Genomic DNA, 23,898 nt, shown 5'->3' with positions numbered 1-23,898 from the left:
TAATATGTAGAAGGGTGTATAATAAAAATATAAATAATTTGTACACGGTCCGGATCGATTCCAATTCGGAACCGTGGGTTCAATCCGGAACCAATTCGTGAACTACGTATTTTTAATTTTTCAATTCGAAACCGAATCACAGATTCAAAAAATTAATCCAAATCTACTGAATTAGACTAGACTGAATTAGATTACGAATTTCACGAATTATTTGCTCAGTCCTAAATCGTAAAATTTTGTGTACTTCAACCGGAGGTCATATGGTTCTCCCTCCACCTTCTATGTAATAATGATAATAATAATAATAATAATAATAATAGACAAGAGATAGTAATTAAGAACTCATTTGAAAATTGACATTTTAGTATTTTTTTTTATTAAAATATAAGATTAAAAAATACTATATTTGGAAAGAATCTTTCTATAAAAGAAAGTGAAAAAAAAATGAAAGGTTAATAAGTTAAAATATTCTTAATTTTTAATATTTTTTAAAACTTTTTAATTAATGTAACCCTTTCCAAACCAACCTTAAAAAGGGCAAAACACTATTAAAATAAATAAACAAATAAAAAACCAATAAAAAAGTACACTAAGCAATAACAACCATTTTCCCCTAAACCTCCCTAAAACCCTCTTCTTCCTCTCTCTGCTCCCACCAGTCACGACTGTCACACACACACAGAGAGAGAGAGAGAGAGAGAATGGCAGTCTCTCGCCTCCTTCAAGCAAAATCAGGACTTCATTTGCAAAGAGTAGGTAAACCCCAATCTCACACAAAACAATCATTTGTTTCCGCACCACACCCAAATGTTGGTGTTGTTTTTGAAAAACCACCTCTTTTTGTGTTTCGAATTACAGTGGGTTTTGATTCTATTTGTAGGACTTGTCAGCCCAACAAGGTGGTTTTGCTCCACCTCTTCCAATAATGGCGATGCCCAGAAGTCATCGCAGTCCAAGAAACCCAGTGCGGCCAAGGAACAGAAGACTGTCGCTGTTGAATCATTCGTGAAGGAGTGAGTTTCTTTTCAAAACCCTTGACCATAATCTCTATTGAATTTAGTTAGGTTTGTGTTTTTATCAATTGCTTCAAGTTTAAGGTTGTGTTTGGATCGTGGATTTGTTCAGGAATATAAGATCCAAACACAGCCTAAATGATAAGAAAATTGAATTTGCTGAAAAATAAGTAGTGGGTGTTTTAATTTGAATCCATATAAAGGAATTTGTCATTTCTCTATTGATCACTTCTTGTAATATGCTCTTAAATACCTTGAATATATATATATATATATATATATATTATATTTTTGAAAAATGCGTTCTGTTTTCCAGGATCCAACTTAGATATATGTTCGACATGTTTGTATATATTTTGTTAGCTCTAAAAAGTGATGCAATCTTTTCTGGAAGTAGGATTGTTTTGGCATATGGAACGTGAACTAAAACTCTGTACCCATTATACTCTATGATATGGGTGGGGCTATGTTGACCACATAGTTAATTTAATACATGTTGAGGTACTTTTAGTTCTTTCTAAAATTGATTATTAATTAGACGGTTATTGAAATACTTGAGTTATCTATCTACATTTAGAATTTTCTTTCTTATATTAGAGTAAGAGTAATGATTCATCCCCCTTTTCCACCCACCCCCTTTGACCCCCTCTCTCTCTCATTGGTTACCTTTTCTTTTTCTTTTTCTTTTTTTTCCTGCTCCTCCAATCACCCCCTGCCACGTGGCAAAGGGGGGTGAGGGGGTGACCCCAAAAGGGGGTCCCAAGCATTATTCATTAGAGTAAATCATGTAAAAATGGACAACCAAGTCTATTTCCGTGCTTTGTCCCTTTTGCAATCTACTCCTGCCAAACTATCCATTGGCTTTTAGATTAATATGTTAGAATTATTTATTTTACCTCTTAAAATGTATGACATTGGGGGAAGAAATAGGGGAAAAAAAATTGGATTACTAATGTAGCATATTAGAATGGAATACCATTTTCTTAAAATGTGTATGATGCAGGTATTTTTGTATTTTAGGGCTTGACTGCAAGGAAAAAGTGGTGGCCTGGAAGATTTCAACTCTAGTTTCCTGTTATTGCAAGGGGCCCATTATGTATATATTTAATGAACTCTACAGATGAGAAGAAACTTTCTTAAAGTTGTAGCATAGAAACCATAATGGATACCAACTCCTGCAAAATAGGCAGTTTCTAAACAAGTAACAGGTTGGATTGTAGCTTAAGAATAGACTCATAACCAACAACTTAAAGTAAAAATCTTAAAAAAATAGGAAACTCTCACCAAACTAGAATCTAAAGAACATAGAAACCTTAACTAAGAAGGATTTAAATATATATATATAATGAAATAAATAACCCTAATTTGTAAGAATACTGGAATGCCACTATACAAATAACTAATTACTTTTGAATTGTTTGGGATGGGATTTTGTCTTATTGTCGCTCGCACATCAATGCATTTAAAACTCAAATCACTATATAAGTATGGTTTTCAATTGCTTTGCTATTGATCTAATTGGTTTGATTCAGTCAACAGGGTTACTTCCATAGAGGAGCATTGTCAGTCAAAATATTGGATTCCTTGAGAAATGCGCCCAACACTTGTTGGATGAGTCCATTATTTGAAATTAAGTTTCATTGTCTTAGCCAGTGTTTGGTACATAGGAAGAATGGCAAGAAGCAGAGGGGAGGGATGATGGGATTTTTCGTTTTAGTTGGGGAGGATGGGAGAAGGGATTGGAAAGGTAGTGGAGAATACATCCTTCAGGTACACAATTGTCGTCTGCCCAAAAAATGGGTGGAAGATAGGAGGGGAAGAACTCTCACATTCTCTCAACAGCATTTTTACACTTTTTCTTAAAAATTTGATTATTCCTTATTATGTGAAGGCTTAATTGTGAAGTTGCTTAATGCTTTCCTTCCTCCTCTGCTCCGTCAATTCAACCCAACATAAAGAACATAAATCACCTTCCATTCCCTAGGAATACTTCCTCTACCCCTCCCATTTCTCCATCTCTCCAATTTTATTTTATTTTTCTTGGTACAAAATACAGCATTAAACACTTGGCTGACACAAAATCATGGCCATTTCTAATGATCTTGAAAATGAATGGACACACAATGCAGTATACACAATTTAATACAAGGTAAATATTTTTTTTATAAAGTTGATATAAGGTTAATGTCACTATGAATAAAACAAAATAAGTATGATATTTGTATCTCAACATTCTTGGCTTGTTCATGTCGTTTTTTTCATTTTTCATTTTCTTGTTTTCACATTTTTTCCCCCTTTGATAAGCTTTTTTTGTTTTATGTTCGTATCTATGTATCTTTGTTGTGTTGTGTGTCCATGCCTCATTTTATGTCTATGCTACCCAGCTTTAGTGATCTTTCACTTTGCAATTGATCAGTATTTAGCATGATTTTCCCATTTGCAAACTTTCACAAGAGGCATCATGAATGCCTCTCCTCTTGATATCTCAGCATTCAGTTGGTTCAACTGTTTAAAAGGTCAGTTGAGGTGTTTGTATACAAGTATTGACTATCTGCATGGCTGTGTGTTCTTGTGGGTGAGAAAGCGCCCAGATGGGTGTTTGCAACATTTCTCATAGTTGCAACTGGAGCCATATCTGAAACCAATTGTTTTTAAGTATATGCTCTCTGAACCCTTTATATTGTGTTTTTTGAATTTACAGATATATGGAAACACATCCAGGGACCTTCCCTAAAGCAACACAAGTCCAGAACAAAGTGGGAGGATCATGGTACACACTGAAAGACATTCTTTCCAACCTAAAGGAAAAGATGTCGCGAAATCCTCTACTTCAGAATCATGCTACCCATGATGCATCAGATTCTACAGTTGATGCAACAGTTTCGGAGGTTATTACAACTCATAATAATAAAAATCTTAGAGAACTTGATGAGGCCAAAAATACACTGATGAGTTCTAAATTTAATCAGGACAACATTTCATCAACTGCAATGTCCTGTATGTCATCTACGAATATGATGAATGCAACAGCTTCTGAGATTGTTCAAGCATGCAGTAATACAGATAATACTGATAGTATTGAACTTAGTGGACCTGTAAGTATAGCTCGATCATCGAAATCCTCAGTGGATTCGGACGATAACGAGAACAAAACTACCGATTCAACATCTCACATATCAGAGGAATGTTCTGCAGACTCTGGCAATCTAGTAGTTTTCAAGGTTATTAAGATGCATAATTCTCCAGATTGTATCAAGGTTGCTGAACCTGCATGTACAGCTCGGTTACCTGAAGCTGAAGTGGTTTCTCATGATGATGAGAAATGTATTTCAACATCTCATATTGTCAGTGAAAACTCTTCTGAGGACCTGGTTCGATCAAATAACACTTCAGACAGTTCAAAGATGGTAGAGTCAGAGAATGGGCTTATGAAACCACAAAGAGCAGTCTCAAACAAAGTAACATCGCATGTTAATTTGAATGAATCGGCCACTACTAGACACCGAAACCATCAACCTGAAACTGAAATGATGACTTCTGGCTTTAGACCAAATTCAGGCTCTGAAATGGGAAGTAAGCCATCATTTTCTGGCACCCAAAAGATTTCCAGGTTAGCGGACCTTTTCATAAGGGCAATGAATGACCGAGCAACAGGCGAGATGACTGGTGAAAAGAACGACATTGTGGCACCCAATAGTTCTGAATATTCAAATGACCCAACAGGAAAGGGTAAGGAAACAAGTTCTCATATAATGAGTTTAATTGACTGCATCAAGGACCTACCTAGAGAGCAACGAAATATGAGATCTCATGGCAATATTATGTCCAATCAGACTGATCAAACCAGCAACAAAAGTGTGATTAGAGGGATGCAACCTGAGGCTAATTTGCAAAGGTCTGACAATAAGGAAAGAAAGACTTCATTGAATGGCCACGATATTCATTTGGAGACCAACAACTTCAGCAAAAGTGAGGGTGATTCAAGAACAGGGGCTCGCTTCGAAGTATTTAGTACAAATTCTAGGAGCGAGGATGGGGAAGGAAGTGATGCAGATATTGCATCCTTTGATTGCATGAAGTCAAAACCAAGCCCACAGGTTTTATGTCCAATGAGCAAAGATGACTTAAACAAGACTCAAAATGAATTTTTGGCTGCAAAAGGGTCTGATCAAAACAAAGTATTAGTGAGGTTCTTGCATAAAGATGCTGAAAAGAGTGATATAGGTTCAATATTCAAGGATTGTGGGTGCATTACGAAGATTAAATTTCATCCTACAAGAAGCTCATTGAAAATTGCTTGCATTTACTTTAAGGTCCATATTGATTTACTTTAAGTTCAAGAATTTAGTTCTCTTTGATTATTGACTAACTGGTTGTCAAAGTTCACATTCATAGTGGCGGGGAAAATTTTGACACATTCATGGTGGTGGGGAAAATTTTAAGGAATGATAATTTACAAGAGATTATAAGGGAAGAAGGGTCATTAATATACCCATGCTACATGGGTGGGATGAAAAACACATATTTTTCATTAATTCAATTGAATAGGCTATAGATTTATGAATCATGGATCTCTTTGCATTATTATGGGAATTCGGTTATTCACTCAATGTTTCTAACCTTTGTTCTTTTGCAGACGAAGGAAGGGATGCAGAAAGCTCTTGAAAAATCTGATCTGATTGTTAAGAATAAAACTGTTGTTGTTGAAGCAACTTGTTCCACTGAGAACATGCCTAATAGAACTTTAATTCCTGACTTGATTGGTGATCCTGATGTTCCTGCCTCATTGGTGAAGAATCCGACGCGAACAGTGATGATCAAAGAGTTGACTCCTGACATGAGCTCACATGAGATTAAAAAAGCTCTTGCCTTCTGTGGGAGCAATGTATCTGGATTTTTCTTTGGTTCTTCAAGTTCTACTACTTACATGGAATTCGAGGTGAGTTTTTTTTCCTCAACTTGCTGTAAATAGTCATATTTGATACTTGGCTCCGTCTCCTTGAAACTATGTTACCTAGAATGTTACCTAGAATGTGGATCGTTCCGGTACATGAAACTGGTACAGAAACGTTGTATGTAACATGCTCTAAGAAGTGGTACTACAGGGGAAAATATTCACCCTTGCCCTTTGTAACTTTTCCAAAAAATTCCTTAAATTTCGTATTGTAAACCATAAAATGTCATAACTGTTCTCTTCACAAAATGTTATAACAAAAACCACTCAGCGTCATAATTTTGTCATTTGTAACTTTGGAGACACATTATAAATTCATTATTCATAACTGTTATTGCAAAAACTCGTAACTTTCTTATGACGTGTATCTTTTTAGAGGTACATGCTGTAGATTTTTCGAAAAAATAAATAGATGTCCAATAAAATCATCATCATTCATGCTTGAATTTGCTTGAAGAACACTTTCGAATGTGTAGAGAGAAAAGTTTGGACATCTTTATTCGTCATTTATGCCTGCAAATGTTGCTTGACAGACAGAAGAAGCCAAAGAAAGGGCACTTGAAAAGCATTCAATTAATGTGTCCGGCAAGAAGCTATTAATCTTCAGGATTGATGCACCAAGAACAACAGTGGTGAGAATGTCAACCCTAGGCATGGAGCATCCGAAAAAGAAAATCCCCTCTATGTGCGAGACTTATGGGCAGGTCAACTCTGTATCTTGGAGAACCGGGGGTGTTGTGGATGTGCATTTCAAGATAGCCGAATGGCCAAACATGTTAAAGATTCTTAATGAGTGAGTACATGCATGTTTTGAAGGATTTTTCATTGTCGTTGTGCATTAAACTTATAACTTATATGCTTGTATTTCAATATTCAGATTAAATGGATTGCAAATGGACGGTAGCCAATGGATTGCTCAACCAGCACCGGTCTTCCCTGCAGATGTTCTCCATGTTCTATGGAGTCACCCAGATGAAAGAAGGCGTTTGAAAACTCAGATTCACAGATTATTGCAAAAGCTCTATCCTGAAGTTGGGTTAACTTCCATGACAAATGAATACTATAGAATGATTATGAATGAGTGAACTTTTACACATATTGATCCCACAAAGTAGATTTATTCTTTGCGAGGGTATGCCCCAGCTGGACCTGTCTACTTGAAGATGCATGGATATCATCATATAAGTCTCAACTCTTTAGTGTAATGTAATGTTGATTTTGCTCTAGGAATTTTACTGTTAGAACCTTGCAAAATTGTTGTTTTTGTTTTAATCTTGTAAGGTGGCTTTTCTGCCTTGTGTGCCCTTTGACCTAACGGGTAGCGATAAAGAGTTTTAATACTAGAGCTCTAACATGAGAGCTCTAGTGAGGTGTCAAATAAAAACAAAAAGAAAAAGAAAAAGAAAAAAGCAAGTCAAAACATCACATTATCATTATCATGTGAGACTCACTATGTGAGACTCGCTATTAGATCTCTATTAAAGTTCTTAAATTAAAACTCCCAAATATTATTATTGACCTATAATGTCAGTATGAATCACTAATAACGGTAACAAGCAAAGGCCTGCCCATACTTACTAATGCCTCAACTTAAAAAAATCTGTAAATAAAATTATACCAAAAAAAAAAAAAAAGCCTTAATTGGGTTTGGTTGAAAAACTCAGCTTGGGGCCATGTGCTATTGCTTGAATCCCTAGTTAATCCTATCAGATGGAGTTGGATGGAGTTGGCTATATGAATTCTCTGTTGTCATTGTGCTATACTGGCAGTTACATGAACTCTTGTCCATCTGCTTTGTTGCGGGCTACAAAACAACAGACCCTATGTGAATCAATGGCTCCCGGAGAGTCAGGGCATTGCCTCATGAACATTGAATACCTTGTATTCTATTCTATTAACTGGAACTCCAATCTCCAGGTGGAACTCCAATGGCTAATTCCCATGTGGTTAACCAGAGACAGTCCACATGAAATACATGTGTACTAAAATTATATTTTTACCATTTATACCATAAAACAATTACAATTCAAAATAGATCGATTAGCAAGGTTTTGGACCGATTTAATAATAATACTTGTATCCTGATATAATCATAAAGCCTTCTATTTACAAATATATTGATATTTAATCAACAAAAACAAAATATTGACATGGAGGAGTTTCACGGTAGAGCATGTGAGGTAGAGGGCAAAGGTGGAGGGAGTGGCAGGACGATGATAGAGAAGTTGCAGTGGGTGGTGGAAGGGTTCATTGGTAGGGGCACTAGGTGTCACAGAGGGAGGTTGCTTAGGATGGCTGAGGCACTCAGTGTTGGGGGCCTTGGGCGGCAAGGGAACTTGTAGGGAATGGGATGGTGGTTCTGTGAAGGTGTGTAAGGGAAGCTGCCAGGTGTTGGCAGTGATGAGGGAGGGAGGGAGGGATCATGGAGGTGGTTGGATGTGAATGAAGTGGTATATCCCCAGCAATGTGTCATCCTAGTAGTAAAGCAGTCCATTAAGGACAAATTAAAAACCAAAACAAACCAAACAAGAAATCTTTCCCAAAAAAAAATTTGATTGGGGAGTCTGTCATAGAACACAAGTACAACTTGCCAAAATTCTGATCAAATAAGCAACAGATGTAAACTAGCCAACAGAACAACTTGCAAAAATTCAAAACAAAATTGGTTTTCCATTACAAATATAATGCTCAGGATGCATTCTGCTTTTTAAGCTTTGCAAGCTCTTGCCTGATCAGTCCACCCCTCTGCACATTTCAATTTTATTTGTCTTATTAGCTAGTTCAAAATGTAAAAAGGGTATATAGGCTAAACAAAAAGCAATACAAATTCTTGAAAGAATTTTTATCAGATCAACTAACCTTGATTTTTGCCAACATGAGCTTGAACCTGTCAAAATCATTAAGAGCAGCCCTTCTTTTTTGCACAATCAGCTTTCTGCCCCAGGAGCTATTCTCCCACTTGTTCTTAACATCTGCCGCCAAAGAAATACAGTTAATCTGATAGATGTTCTAAATACTAAACAAACAAAGGAGCTTCAGAATTTTTTTCGAGTTTGTGTTTCACCTGCAGCCTCCATTGCTGCAACCAGTGTCTTCTTCTTTGGGACCCTTTTGATGTCAATTGTGATGTCTGTGAGAGAGAGCCTCTTAAAATTCATTTGGCATCTCACCATGTCAGGGGCATCCACAAGAGCCTACGATTACATTATATAAAATTATTAAGTACCCTCTCCAAGGGAAGAGAAAAAGTTTCAAGTGGGAAGAGGGAATGGGGGGGATCCAACGAGAAGCCAAGATGTTATTGATGTCATTATACATGAGTCAACGCTAGAATAATAGGCATAGAAATGAAAATCATGATGGAATGCCGAATACATAACCATGACATGTTAGATAGCAAAAAATCTACTCATTTTACAACTATACACAAGATAAAGATTGTCATGCACTCTTGTAGATCTATCTTGAGTTAAAAATTAGGACTAAATTCCCTCACACATCTACTACAACCAAGAAAACAGTACAGAACTTCCCGTGGTTCTAAAAGAGAATTAGTCCATAATTGCATCCATCTAAGTTACCAAAAGTAACTTTCTCCCACTAATTGACAAACGTTTTTGCCACTAACCTTTCCTTAACATCTTCATTCTCTATTAGAGCATTTGCATTGGAAACGTTAGAACAACTCCACTGGTTATTGCCAAAATCACAATGCGAATCTATAATTTGAGATGTTGCAATGTTTAAGGGGTTGTTTGGGAATAGACTATTTTAGTAACTATTTTACTTTCTATGAAAAGATGTACAGAAAAGTAGAAAGGTAGTGTGACCCAAAAAAGATAAAAAGATAATACATATACTATTTTAGGTTGTTCCCAAACAACCCCTAAATGACAAAATTTGACAATGTTCCTCTATTGGTGCAAATGACATATTCCCTCTTTTTCAAACGACCATTCTTTAACTATCATTTCCCCTTTTCACACAATCTGTAGTCATTTGATATGGTCCAATGTGATTGTCATTTTATATTGTAATCCAAAGTCTATTGTAATCTTAACTACCATTTCCTCTTTTTGGTAATTTTATTTTTGTAATTTAAGCAGTTTAACATTTGGTTATTTTTTTTGAATGGGATTTCTTTTTTTTATTATTTATGTCTAATTCTATTTTTGGTTGTGATATATGTCTTTGTTGAGTTGAGGAAGATGATAAGGGTGGGGATACAATGGCGGTGTTTGGCAACTTAGTTTTCGGATTTTTTTTTTTATTTTTTTCACTACAAGACAAATGTTTTACAAAACCAAAAAAAAACAAATCCAAACAAAATATCACATCAAACCCCATAATCATTTTACTTTTTCTCTCACAAACATCACATCCAACCACAAAAAAACCCAACTATTTTCCCAAACACAAAAAAAAAAATTCTCCAATAATATCGTACAACTAAAAAAACTTACTTCCCAAACACCCACAATATTTGTTGATAGGTTTGGCATTGCCTTTTTTTGGCATAAGGGATGGCAGACCACTAGAGCAAATTTTTTGAGATCTAATTACAATTTAAACTTTGACAGCTGTTATAGCATGCCCATGGAGATGCTCTTAGAGAGATATTAGCATCGAGTCATCATTTAGTGGGTGAGCTTTTATGAGCTTCGATGCATGTTAAAAACTAGATTGTTAAGATGTCCACATGGGCAAAAGTAGGACCCATTGCCAAAATGCTATGAGTGCCCCGATGATGCTCCCTTTTTTAAATTTCTTTTTTTTAAAAAAAGAAAAGATAATGGTGTAACATGTTCAGCTAAATTGCTCACCACAGTTAGCCAGCATTTTGACACATGACACACAGCCATAGTTAGAGCATCTGCATTGGAGCTGCTAAGCACCTCTTGTCATACACTACACAGTTATCAACTAAGATGCAATTTCTTGTGTTCCATTGAATCTACTAAAATACAACTCAAAGTTACCAAATGCTACCTTATTTGCTAACTGTGCCTAGCACTTTAGCTAGCCATATCAACCATATCTCTTTTTTTTATTTTTTTATTTAAAAAAAAAAAAAAAAAACATGAGCATTGCAATGAGTTGCAATAGGACCTAATGTTTAGTGAGTTTTTTTTAGTTAGTCTATTGGAGCACTCAGTGCATGTGTTTGGTAATTAGCACTTAACACCTGAAATTGGGCCTCACTTTTGCCTATGTGGACACTTTAACACCTGTATTATTAGCCACTCCACTAAATATGCTATTAGCAAGCCATTACATGTCCATTTGAGCTCTTAACATACTTTAACTGACACATACTTACACACAACTTAACATCTCCAACACTTCCGCTAACACCCTACATAACATCTCCAATGGAAATGCTTGAATGTGCCTCATACCTCTCTCATCTTTAATTAAACCACCTTATGGTTGCTTGTAAGACCCACTTTAGTGGGTAACCTTTAACTAACCCTATTGGAGGGTTCACATAATAACATGTAGCAATTACACCGGTCTTTGTCAAAATGACAATGCAAACCTATAATTTGGCATGTTATAGTGTCAAAATGTCTTTTTTTTTTTCCTTGTAATGTTACTCACATGGTAAAAATGTCACTTGTTTTGTCAAAACTGGGTATCTCACATCCAGATTATTGAAACAAAACCGTCTCTTGAGCTGAAACAATGAAACCATTACCAAACCTTATATCTTCTTAGGCAGACCTATGAAAATTTTACGAACTCAATCTTAATGATAAAAATGTTTACTTTCGCAGCCCAATGATACAATATACCAAAACAACCCACCTTTAAACTGCTATAATTGAGTTTTCACAAGTTAAAAAACACGAGATCCAATAAATTTCTTCCATTTTCCCGAGTTTTCTCAGAAAGCAAACACGAAGGACAAATAAGAGAGAAACATTACTCGGTTCTGATCGAGGACATCGACGATGACGACGAGCTTCCCATAGTCCTTGCCGTAGTTCACGAGAGCAACCCTTCCGATCTCGACGTAACGCTTGAAAGGCTACACACATAAATCAAATTCATTAAAGCCTAAGATTCGTAGTTGAATAGCACAAACAAATAAGATCAAGAACAACCAAAAGCTACATAGATCGCGGATAAAGACTCACCATTTTGCCCTAGGGTTTCGTGAACACCAGAGAGATGTAGTAGAGAGAGATGAGTGAAGAATTAGGTCAGCTAGGGTTTTGAGATGATTTTATAGGGCCTTCTGGACCGTGCGATCTAGGGTTAGTTCGTGATTTTCAGATTCTGGTACGGAGTCGGGTTTGGATCTAATATCATTGGCCCGATTACAGCCCAGCCCAGTCCATAAAATCAAGCTTGGCTAAGATTTTAGCCTACCCTAGTCATATATAAATTATTAATTAATGTCAATTTTATATTATTAAATACATAATAAATTAGAATAATAAAAATAATAAAAATTATAATATGTATATGTATACTTCTCTTTAGGATTTAAGTTCAAGCATATATTAGAAGAACCATAATCATTCACCATATGATTTTTGTGAGGCCCAAATTTAAATAATTATTTAAATGGTTAAATTTATTTTAGGAAAAATTATCAATAAATTTTTTTTGAAAAACGTGTAATCTATTTAATCCCATAACTTTTTATTTATACCCAAAAATCCTATAATGTTATTCTTCTTCTCTGCCTCTTTTGCTCTTTGTGATTTCCGACGATCGTTGACGGGTGATCATATCTTGCTTCTTCTCTTTCTCTTTCGATATATAGTCACCGGCAATCAACGACTGCCATCGATTAGGATTTACCGGCAACCACCGATTGCCGACTCCTTACTGCACTCTCACCGACAGTAAAGAAGATATATTTCCGACGAAGAAGATGAGTAGATCTACTTAGATCTGATGTAGATCTACATCAAATCTGAGTAGATCTACATTAGATTTGGTTAGATCTAAACAAAAAATAGTTGCCGGAGTACAATCATCTCTCTATATTCGCCTTTATCCTTCGATCTCTTATTTTTTTCAACATTTTCTCTACTATACACTTCTCTTTTTCTGTTTTAATGGAGAAAATTTTCAAGTTCTGAACAAGTTATTTTCGAGTTTTAGTTACACGCAGTGAAAACTGTAAAATTTTGCAGTTTCAAATTTTTTTAGTGCTGAAATGAATCATGATATAAAATTGTAAAATTTTACAGTTTCATAACATGTTTTTCAGTTTGATTAATAAAGATAAATGCTTAATAGATTTTTGCTTTGAAACTGTAACATTTAACAGTTTCAAAACTTACTTTTCAGTCTGATCAATATTGGAGATTATTTGCTTAAACCTTACAAAAATTGAAAAATAGTATATGTTTTTCCCATTGTTGCTGTTTTTTGTCGTTCTATTTTTTTTCTTTTAGTTTATCAATATTTAGCACATTTTGCTATGCTTTTTCGCTCTAATTTCTCCATTTATTCTTTTTTTTTTTCCGGCAATCCTCCAGTGACTTCCCGGCGATACTCCGACGACTTTTTGATGATGTTGAACATTTCGACAAGTCTCCAGTGACCGTTTGATGGAAGTCTGATGGTAGTAGGATGTAACAGTGTCTGTAAATTTAAAAAAAAAAAAAAGGATTTTTTGGTAACAATTAAAAATATGTAGGACTAATTGGTGCAAGTGTTTTGTCTGAGAATTAAATGGGTCTTAAACCTTGTATATGGAACTTATTGGTAAGTTCCCCTTTATTTTATAGCTGTAGAAGACTAAAAAAAAAATAAAAAATTAACTCATATAAATTAGGTTAAGTTTTATATGTATGCAACATAAAAAATAGTTGTATACTTAGACCTCATTTGTCAACTACATATTTTAGTCAAAAAATCACTATAAGTTGTCACATCAATTTTTCTACTTTTCTATAATATTTTCATAAAAAAAACAAAAAGTACTAAAATAGTATATTTCCAAACGAGACCTAAGACCTCCGATAGCATAGATATTTTTCAAAAGAAAATCTTGAGGATAATGAAAATAAATTTTCAAAAAAAAAAAATTGACAAAGATGAACTTTTATAATTTTAAAACATTTTAAACCAATACTACTATAGTAATGGGGTTTCAAATATTTTAGGGGTTGTTGCTCTTCTTTGGCCCATTGCATGACGTTGTTTGAAGTATAAACAATTAGAATTTTTACATTCAATAGTAGACACGGCTAAATGTAATGGTCTGATACTCGAGTGAGATCACCTCAACACTCAGCGGTGTTTGGAAAGAGTTTTTTTGAGTTTTTTTTGTTAGTTTTTTGCTAAAAGACAAAATAGAATAAAAATAAAAATAAAAACAAATTCAAATAAAATATCACATTAAATTCATAATTATTTTACTTTTTCTCTTACAAATATCACATCTAACTACAAAATTTTCTCCCAAAATAATCAAAACCTAAAAAAACCTACTAAAATATCAACTTCCCAAACACCCGCTTTATATAGGATAGGGTGGGGAGTTCAAGTTCAAGCAAAGACCATGAGGTTGGGTGAAGGGGTTGGGATTTCTTGGCCTATGAGCTCCTAAAAGACATCTGAAAGTGGAATATTCTTCAATTGATGTAAGGTAGTGAAGTTGGCCATTTTGCATGGTCGGAATGGAAGGGATTGAGAGGAATCTCATGTACAAAATATTTTTCTTGGGCAAGGCATTTTCTATTCTCACTTTAAGCCATTCATTTTTTCCAAATTTATTTAGCAATTAGAGAAAGAGAGTACATATATTCTTGACAATAATATTTTAAGTTCTTGCCTTTAAATTCTAGGAGAGACTCCTCTAAACTACTCAGAGGAGTGTGAGCGAGCGTGGAAGGAAAAGGAGAAGGGGTTGTACAAGTGAGTGTAGTGGACGTAAGTCTAAAGGACCTCTCGAAACAACTTGAAGACTTTGCCAAGGCTGGAGACTGGGAAAAGTACTGTTGGGAAAAACTACTCACATTACATAATTTCACATTGCATATCGCAAAATTCTGAGATGAACAAAACAAACCTTCAATCCTAGGAAAAATAACATGCTGAATAAAATACAGATAAAATATAAAATGGTTAAAGGAAGCAAACCAAAGCATGTGTGATACCACAGTTTCCTTAAAATAGATTCGCTGTCTCACCGTCGGGTGCTGGAGGTATGCCGGCGTCTACTTCCTAGGATACGACAGTTTTTACCAGCTACAACAGAAGCACCTTCTGATTAGCTTAGCGAACGGACAACGGCAGCACTCTCTCTCAGGAATAAAATTATAGGAGAAGTAGACTGATAGTGTGTGGATGTCAAGGAAAAATTCTATATCTCTTTTCAAAGAATAGGGCCTCATTTTATACACCATGGGGGAGAGGGGATGAGCCTCTAGCCATCAAGGCTGGCAACTAATGCTAGCAAAACTGCCCAATCAATTTTGTAAAACTGATGAGCCTTAAATGTGTGAGTTATGTACACATTTATGAGGCAATTTCTTATTCAACCATTTTTCTCCAACAATCCCCCATATGAATAAAATTTGACCGAATACAGCAAACGCTCAACGTTTATCAACAAAGACTCGGAAAGAGAGAGAGTACATAGACTAACCCTGCATCAGAAAAGGTAGCTGTTGGCCTTGAACCTTTCGTAGTGAAAGCCTATCGGATTTACTGGCTGACCAGTAAACGTGATGTCTTGAACTGTTCTGCCGTTTATGTAAACCGAGACAATAGACCTCACATAGGAGTTAGTCCAACCATTGTTCTTGTTCTCACTGGTGTGTCCGGTATGGCCCTGGAACACTAGCCTGGTTTTGTGAGTGTTTTTAAAGAATTCGGCCTTGGCAATTCTTAAAGAAACGGCCTCACTTCGCACTCACATAGGTGACCTAGATACGGTATTTCATTATACCACACCACTAAGGTCATTAAAAGCATTAGCTTAACCTTCTACCCCCATAGGGCATCACTGTATAAAGGAATGGGTAAGAGGATTTACCTCTTCAATGACTCACCCGTTACACGAAGTTAGGTTGTCCCTTTGAACCTAGATCTTGGGATCTCCAGTCAACTAGGTTGGGTTTTCCATTCCGGTAACCTTTACTAAAGGCCTTAACGCCATTCCTCTTGACGACTTTTCTACTAACTCTCGAGTTAACCCTTTGGTTAGCGGATCCGCAATGTTGTCCTTAGACTTAACATAGTCTAGAGAGACAACTCCATTTGCGAGTAGTTGTCATATGGAATTATGTCTACGACGAATATGTCTAGACTTTCCATTATATATATTACTCTGTGCCCGACCAATCGCTGATTGGCTATCGCAATGAATACTGATAGCTGGCACAGGTTTCGGCCAACGTGGAATATCCTCAACAAACTGGCAAAGCCATTCAGCTTCTTCAGTTTCTTTATCTAAAGCAATAAACTCAGATTCCATCGTTGATCTCGAGATACACGTTTGCTTGGCAGATTTCCAAGACACGGTCGCCCCTCTGAGGGTAAACACATAACCACTAGTGGATCTGGAATCTTTTATATCAGATATCCAATTTGTATCACTATACCCTTCTAGTACCGCTGGGTATCTGGTATAATGCAGCCCATAATACAGGGTGTAACGGATATACCCCAACACCCGCATAATGCCCTTCTAATGAGTAGCATTAGGATAACTCGTGTATTTACTCAACCTACTAACAGCGTAGGCGATATCCGGCCTTGTATAACTCATCAGATACATCAAACTCCCAATGACCCGAGAATATTCTAGTTGAGAGACACTCTCACCATTATTCTTGGTCAAATATAGACTTAAGTCTACCGGTGTCCTAAACATACTTGTATCTGACTTTCCAAATTTCTCAAGTATCTTATTAACATAATGAGCTTGAGAAAGTACAATACCACCAGATGTTCTGGTGATCCATATCCTTCATGTCAAACTTAGAGTTTAACAATCTTTTGGCAACTTTAATCATTTCATCATTGCTACCAACAATGAGTATGTCATCGATGTATAGACACAAAATGACATAACCTTTGTCAGTGTCTTTAACATATACACACTTATCACACTCATTGATTCGAAACCCATTTGACAACATAGCATTGTCAAACTTCTCATGCCATTGTTTGGGAGCTTGCTTCAAACCATACAATGACTTGACAAGCTTACAGACTTTCTTACTTTTTCCTGGAGCTGAAAACCCCTCGGGTTGCTCCATATAGATTTCTTCATCTAAATCTCCATTTAAGAAAGCTATCTTTACATCCATCTGATGTATTTCTAAACCACGTAAAGCTGCTATTGCAATCACCATGCGAATGGATGTAATCCTTGTCACAGGTGAATACGTATCAACATAATCCAAGCCTTCTCGCTGTCTGTATCCTTTGATAACTAGCCGAGCTTTATATTTGTCAATTGACCCATCCGCTTTCATCTTTCTTCGAAAGATCCACTTACTCCCCAAGGCCTTACTGCCTGGGGGTAGATCAACCAACTCCCAAGTATGGTTTTATAAGATGGAGTTAATCTCACTCTTAATTGCTTCTTTCCATAAAGGACTTTCAGGTGAAGTCACAACTTCATGGAACGTTCGAGGTTCTCCCTCTAACATATAAGTCAAGAAGTCTGGACCAAAAGACTTTGTGGTTCTAGCCCTTTTACTCCTTCTTGGCTCATTTACTTCATCAGCTTGATCATCTACTTGATCAGTTATTTGATCAGCTGTTTGATCATCCATGTGATTATCTATGTGATCGTCTTCGTGATCATCTATTTCTTTCATGGAACTCAGAACCCTGTCTTGGGGATGACACGGAAATACATCTTCAAAGAAAGATGCACTTCTAGATTCCATGATAGTATTCTTGTGTATATCTGAAATATTAGACTTGTGCACAAGAAATCTATATGCACTACTATTTTGTGCATAACCAATGAAAATACAGTTCACGATTTTTGGACCTATTCTAACCCGCTTAGGTGTAGGTACCGCCACTTTTGCAAGACACCTCCACATTCGTAGGTATTTATATGAAGGCTTGTGACCTTTCCACAACTCATATGGAGTCTTGTCCACTTTCTTCCGTGGTATTCTATTAAGAATATAATTCGCGGAGAGAATTGTTTCCCCCCATAAGTTCTGTGGCAATCCAGAACTTATCAACATTGCATTCATCATCTCTTTCAACGTCCTGTTCTTCCGCTTAGCAACACCATTTGACTGAGGCGAATAAGGCGCTGTGGTTTGGTGAATAATCCTAAATTGAGCACAAGTCTCAGCAAACAGGGATTCATACTCACCACCACGATCACTTCTCAATGCCTTGATTTTCCGGCTTAATTGATTCTCAACTTCATTCTTAAAAAGAATAAATTTATCAATGGCCTCGTCTTTGCTTTTAGGCAAATACACATAACAGTATTTAGTGCAATCATCAACAAAAGTGATAAAGTACTTGTTGCCACCACGTGATTGTACAACTTTCAAGTCACACACATCACTATGTAGTAAACCTAAAGGCTGGGTACTTCTTTCAATAGAATGAAAAGAAAACCTTGTCAATTTTGCTTCTATACAAGTTTCACACTTGTGTTGTGGATTAATCTTGAAAGATGGTATGTGATCTAACTTGATTAATCTACGTAAAGAGTCAAAATTTACATGACCCAATCTACCATGCCATAAATTAGGGGACTCAAAGTGTGGGGGATTCAAGCATATAGGCAGAAGAAGAAGCTTTCTCATTAATCTTAGGGATAAGTGTCATTACATTCAATTTAAACATACCACCTGACATATATCCCTTCCCCACATAGACCCCGCCCTTGGTCAACACGACCTTGTCTGATTCAAACACCATGCGGAAGCCATGCTTGCTTAGGAGAGACCCCGAGACAAGGTTCTTACGAATGTCCGGCACAAAAAGGAAGGGCATTGTTCAAAGTCAGTTCTTTTCCTGAAATCATCTTCAGGATCACCTTGCATTTACCCTCAACAGTTGAGGTTGCAGAGTTTCCCATAAATAATTTCTCCCCATTTGAAACCGGTTCGAAAGTTGTGAACATTCTCTTCTCTGCACAAATATGGCGAGTGGCCCCAGTGTCCACCCACTACTCCCTCGAGTTTGACCCCACCATGTTCACTTCTGACACGACGGCTGACAGATGCATGTCGTCCACATCGTGTGACAATTCCTCCATTTCAGCTATATGTGCCCGGTTTTTGTGTTGGAGAGGGTTTTTCCTGTAGGGCTTCTTCTTCAGACAATTAACTGCCCGATGCCCGTCACTTCCACAGTTGAAGCATTTGCCATCGAACCTAAAAGTAGGCTCCTTTGGCTTGTAGGCTGGCCTTTTGGAGATTCCTCCTCTAGCCCCCAACTTTGAGCTTTTGCCTGTCGGTGATTTTTTCCTCGCCCCCGAGGACTCGCCATGCTCAACCATGTTGGCTTTGATAGTGGAGGTACTCTCTCCTTTCTTCCTGTTGTCCTCTTCAATCCGGAGCCTGACAACGAGCTCTTCGACTGTCATCTCCTTTCGTTTGTGCTTCGAGTAGTTCTTGAAGTCTTTCTAGCCGTTAGGCAGCTTCTCAATCAAAGCAGCTGCCAGGAACGACTCACTTAGAACCATCCCTTCTGCATGTATTTCGTGCAGAATCACTTGGAACTGTTGGACTTGACTCAGGACAATTTAAGAGTCCACCATCTTGAAGTCCAGGAACCGGCCGACGATAAATTTCTTTACCCCAGTATCCTCGGTCTTGTACTTTTTGTCCAAGGCATCCCACAACTCCTTAGCCGATTTCTTGGCATAGAACAAGTTGAAAAGTGGATCCGCCAAGCCGTTCAGAATGTAATTCCGGCATAAGAAGTCTGCTTGTTTCCAAGCGTCCAGAGCCATGAGCTTTTGTTTATCTTGCTCATTCTCCTCTACGGCTGGTACATCTTTACTCAGAAAACCTCGCAAGGCTTAGAGTAGTCAAATAAAACAGCATCTTCTGCTGCCATCTCTTGAACTTCACTCCCGTGAACTTCTCCGGGCGCTCGTGATGATTGAGCGGTCCTCCCGGAACAGCTGGAGTAACAACAGGAGGATTGACCACAGAGGTCACAGCAGGGGTTGGCAAGCCAGTCGCCCCGGGGTTCGAATCCCCACCAACATTAGCAGCAGCAGTAGCAGCATCAGACACAGTTGCCATTTTTGAAAAATTATAGCAGAATTTTCACTATTCTGTATTTCCAGAAATCAAACTTAACACTAGAAAATCCCACAATTGGAAATTTAATTCAAAACTAGTCTCACCACACAACTTAGAATCGAACATGGACAGGAAAGTTTTTAGGAAGACTGGAGGGGTCACATCGGTTCCACTTAAAGCCAAGTTAACCTTAGACAAAACTTTCAAGAGCATGTTGGCTCTTAGTCCATGGGAAACAACTTTAAGAATTAAATTTTCCAAGGGATGAACTAGGTTAAACACACCAAGTTCCAAACTGTACAAGCAATTACAACAAAATTGCTACAATAATTACAAGCAAATAAAACGTGCTTTACATATTGGTGAATAACCACAAATGAACACTCAAGCAAACAATTGCTTCAAATATTTAGTCCAAATTAATCATTTTTCCCATTTCCATAGGTATTCCTGCAATAAAGAGTTAGCAGCAAAATACAACAAAACTTCCCTCAGCTTTTCTTTGCTTTTGGCAAAGTAGTGATTGAAGGGGAGGGTACTAGCAAACAAACTAATAAATAACTGTAAGTAAAGATTAAAACCAACCCTTAAGCTACACATCTAGAATTTAAACTAAAAAAAAAACTGTAAAAAATTAATTACATAACAAGCATGTAATTAATTATATAAGTTATAGACCTAAATTAAATATAATTAAACCATATTTTAAATTGGTAAAGGTTACATATGAACTTATGATACACTAAACATGTAATTAATTGAGGCAAGTTACAAACATTTTATAACTCATAAATACTTAAATCACATTACTAGGCAAGAATTGCAAATGACATGATTAACATGCAAATAATTCTAGAGAAATTAACATGAATTTAAATATAGGCAAGTTATAAACTTTACAACTCCACACCTAAATTAAAGATTAATAGGTACAAGTTACATGAAAATTTATTACCTAATAAACATACTATAAATGTAAATTACACTAAAAATTAAACCCGAATGAACATGTAATTTATATTGTAAACTAGAAGCATGTGAACTAGAAGCATGTAAATCTAGAAATACAAGGCATGAACCGGTACACCATAAATTAATAAATTAATTAGAAAATACAGTGAATTAACGTTGCACCAATAGAACTCTTCTTCCCTATTGATAACAGTGGCCTATTCCATGCCATGGGAAGACCAAACAGTAGCATACACAAAATAGCAAAATCAAAAGCTTAACCCTGTGTACATGCATCTAATAAACCAATTAACTCGCTAGTACTACCAGTGGCCAATTACATGCAAAATTATTACACACACCTATGAATCTATTAATCTAATTCTATGATAAACGCCAAATCTATTTTAAGCTTGTTGGGAAAAATTACTCACATTACATAATTTCACATTGCATATCACAAAATTATGAGATGAACAAAAGAAACCTTCAATCCCAGGAAAAATAACATGCTGAATAAAATATAGATAAAATATAAAATGGTTAAAGGAAGCAAACCAAAGCCTGTGTGATACCACATTCTCCTTAAAATAGATTCGCCGCCTCACCGTTGGGTGCTGGAGGTACGACGGCGTCTACTTCCCAGGATACGATGGTTTTTACCAGCTACAACAGAAGCACCTTCTGATTAGCTTAGTGAACGGACAACGGCAGCACTCTCTCTCAGGAAGAAAATTATAGGAGAAGTAGATTGACAGTGTGTGGATGTCAAGGAAAAATTATATATCTCTTTTCAAGTAATAGGGCCTTCTTTTATACACCATGGGGGAGAGGGGAGGAGCCTCTAGCCATCAAGGCTGGCAATTAATGCTAGCAAAACTACCCAATCAATTTTGTAAAACTGATGAGCCTTAAATGTGTGAGCTATATACACATTTATGAGGCAATTTCTTATTCAACTATTTTTCTCCAACAAGTACCACAGTCCTAGGAATTTACGCCTTGCTATGGTAAATTTTCATAGAACATTATGCTTAATTGTGTTCGATTCGTAAATTTGTGCAACAAAAAGGAAAAAAATTAGTTTTTACTATTCATTTCTCTTTCTTTTTTTTTTCATCTTTTATTTTTCATCTCTCCGTAAATCCTAAAGTTGTGTTTGGATAAAAAATTTAGAGATGTATTTGTAGAGGGAAAAGAAATAGAAAGAGAAAAGTGAAAAAATGTAAGCAAAAATATTTTTTTTGCTCCACAAATCCCTCTTCATCTTCTCTTTATGCTTCATTGAAGCCCTGTACTAATTGGTAAATCAATTGAAGTTACCGGCACTTCATTTTTTTTATTTTTTTTATTTTTATAGATTGAGAAGTAACTAGCACTTTGCTCTTATACACTATCAAAAATTAATGTTTTAGATACCAAAATTTAGGAACAAAATTATTTTTTAGGGACCAAATATTTTGTTGCAAAAAGTGTCGTCATTATATTTTTAGCAATGAAAATTGGACATTATGATGAATTATTATATTTTTGAAAACAAATTTTTTGTCTCAAAAAATAAACCATTTTGAGACCAAATTATTTTGTCCATAAAAGTATATTTATTAATGACATTTTCAAAATTGTGTCTCTAAAAGCCTTATTTTTTACTTTTTGGGATGATCTTTTAGCAACTATCCTCATGACGATAGAAATTGATCCCCAAATGTCTTTTGCGACAAAATTTTCACTTTTAAAGACCAAAAATTTGATCTCTAAAACTCCTATATGTTATAGTGATAGTATTGCGAAAATTAAAAATTAAATTTTGTACCAAAATGGTGAAATATTTACACTAACCATAACTCTTTTTTTTGTTTGATGGCTAGGGGATTTTTTAAAAACAGTCTTAATTTCATCAATAATTTTTAATGACATCAAATAGAAGAATCACATAAATGCACATTTGGTATTCACACAATTGAAACAAGAGAAACCAAATTGGTACACCCCATAATTTGGAACCATAAGTTTATTTAGTCATTGTAACAAATTGGCAATGGTCTAAAACATATATGATTGATACATTTTTACTTTTAATTTTTAATGATGTACACAGATTGGTGAAGTGGGAGAGCTATCAAAGATATTCCAATGGAGGGGGAGGTAGAGAAAGGGTTACCAAATTGGGAGGAATCAGAAAAGGAACATTCGGGATATGAGTTATCTAATGTGCTATTCTATCTCATCAAGTTGGCTGATATTTGCGGTGTTGATCTTGGCCAAGCTGCCTCCAAGAAAATTGTTAAAAATGCCATCAAATACCCACCCAAACTCTAAAACACTCCTTCCCTCGTTCAAAAAATGGTTAAAGGATTTTTTTGTGAATTTAAGTGCAAACATGTTCTATTGTCGAACTCTTATGATCGGTTTTGTTTCGTAGAACGAGCACGAGCACGAGCACGAAATGTGCATCTGAATATTTTTATAGGTTCTTTCCTTTGTGCTTATTGTTATATTTCTTCTTTGTTTGATGTAAGTTTTGGGTTAGATGGATTCTTGTAAGTGCCGTTTGGCTTTCCTTAATGAATTTTCTTCAGATAAAAAAAAAAAAAAAGTGCAGTACTTTATAATCTCTGTAGCCAATTTTGATCATTTTAATATTACTAAAAGTAGAATTAATAGAATTATGTTAAATATATAAGAATTATTGGGGTCTTTTGGGAAGCACTAAAAAAGACAACTTTTAGCTTTTTATCTATTTTTGGTCACATCACCTCTCATA

General features: G+C 35.9%; 2 protein-coding genes across 2 annotated transcripts; one reads left to right on the top strand and one right to left on the bottom strand.

Moving 5' to 3' along the window:
* Positions 1-591: 591 nt before the first annotated feature.
* Positions 592-7,221, top strand: LOC114269137 (uncharacterized). The gene is made up of 6 exons (XM_028210392.2): positions 592-756; positions 881-1,013; positions 3,715-5,326; positions 5,650-5,952; positions 6,501-6,760; positions 6,845-7,221. The coding sequence occupies exons 1-6, from the start codon at positions 702-704 to the stop codon at positions 7,050-7,052; spliced, it is 2,571 nt and encodes an 856-aa protein (XP_028066193.2). The 5' UTR covers positions 592-701; the 3' UTR covers positions 7,053-7,221.
* Positions 7,222-8,502: 1,281 nt separating this feature from the next.
* Positions 8,503-12,323, bottom strand: LOC114269140 (large ribosomal subunit protein eL14z). Its single transcript, XM_028210395.2, has 5 exons — positions 12,108-12,323; positions 11,897-11,998; positions 9,032-9,161; positions 8,827-8,939; positions 8,503-8,712 (listed from the first exon to the last, which is right to left on the bottom strand). The coding sequence occupies exons 1-5, from the start codon at positions 12,108-12,110 to the stop codon at positions 8,656-8,658; spliced, it is 405 nt and encodes a 134-aa protein (XP_028066196.1). The 5' UTR covers positions 12,111-12,323; the 3' UTR covers positions 8,503-8,655.
* Between the last annotated feature and the right edge of the window lie 11,575 nt (positions 12,324-23,898).

The sequence above is a fragment of the Camellia sinensis genome, chromosome 6, assembly GCF_055761805.1.
Source record: "Camellia sinensis isolate YWXY chromosome 6, ASM5576180v1, whole genome shotgun sequence".
Taxonomy (NCBI): domain Eukaryota; kingdom Viridiplantae; phylum Streptophyta; class Magnoliopsida; order Ericales; family Theaceae; genus Camellia; species Camellia sinensis.
Note: the sequence above shows the minus strand (reverse complement) of the source record. Positions and strands in the feature narration are given on the sequence as shown.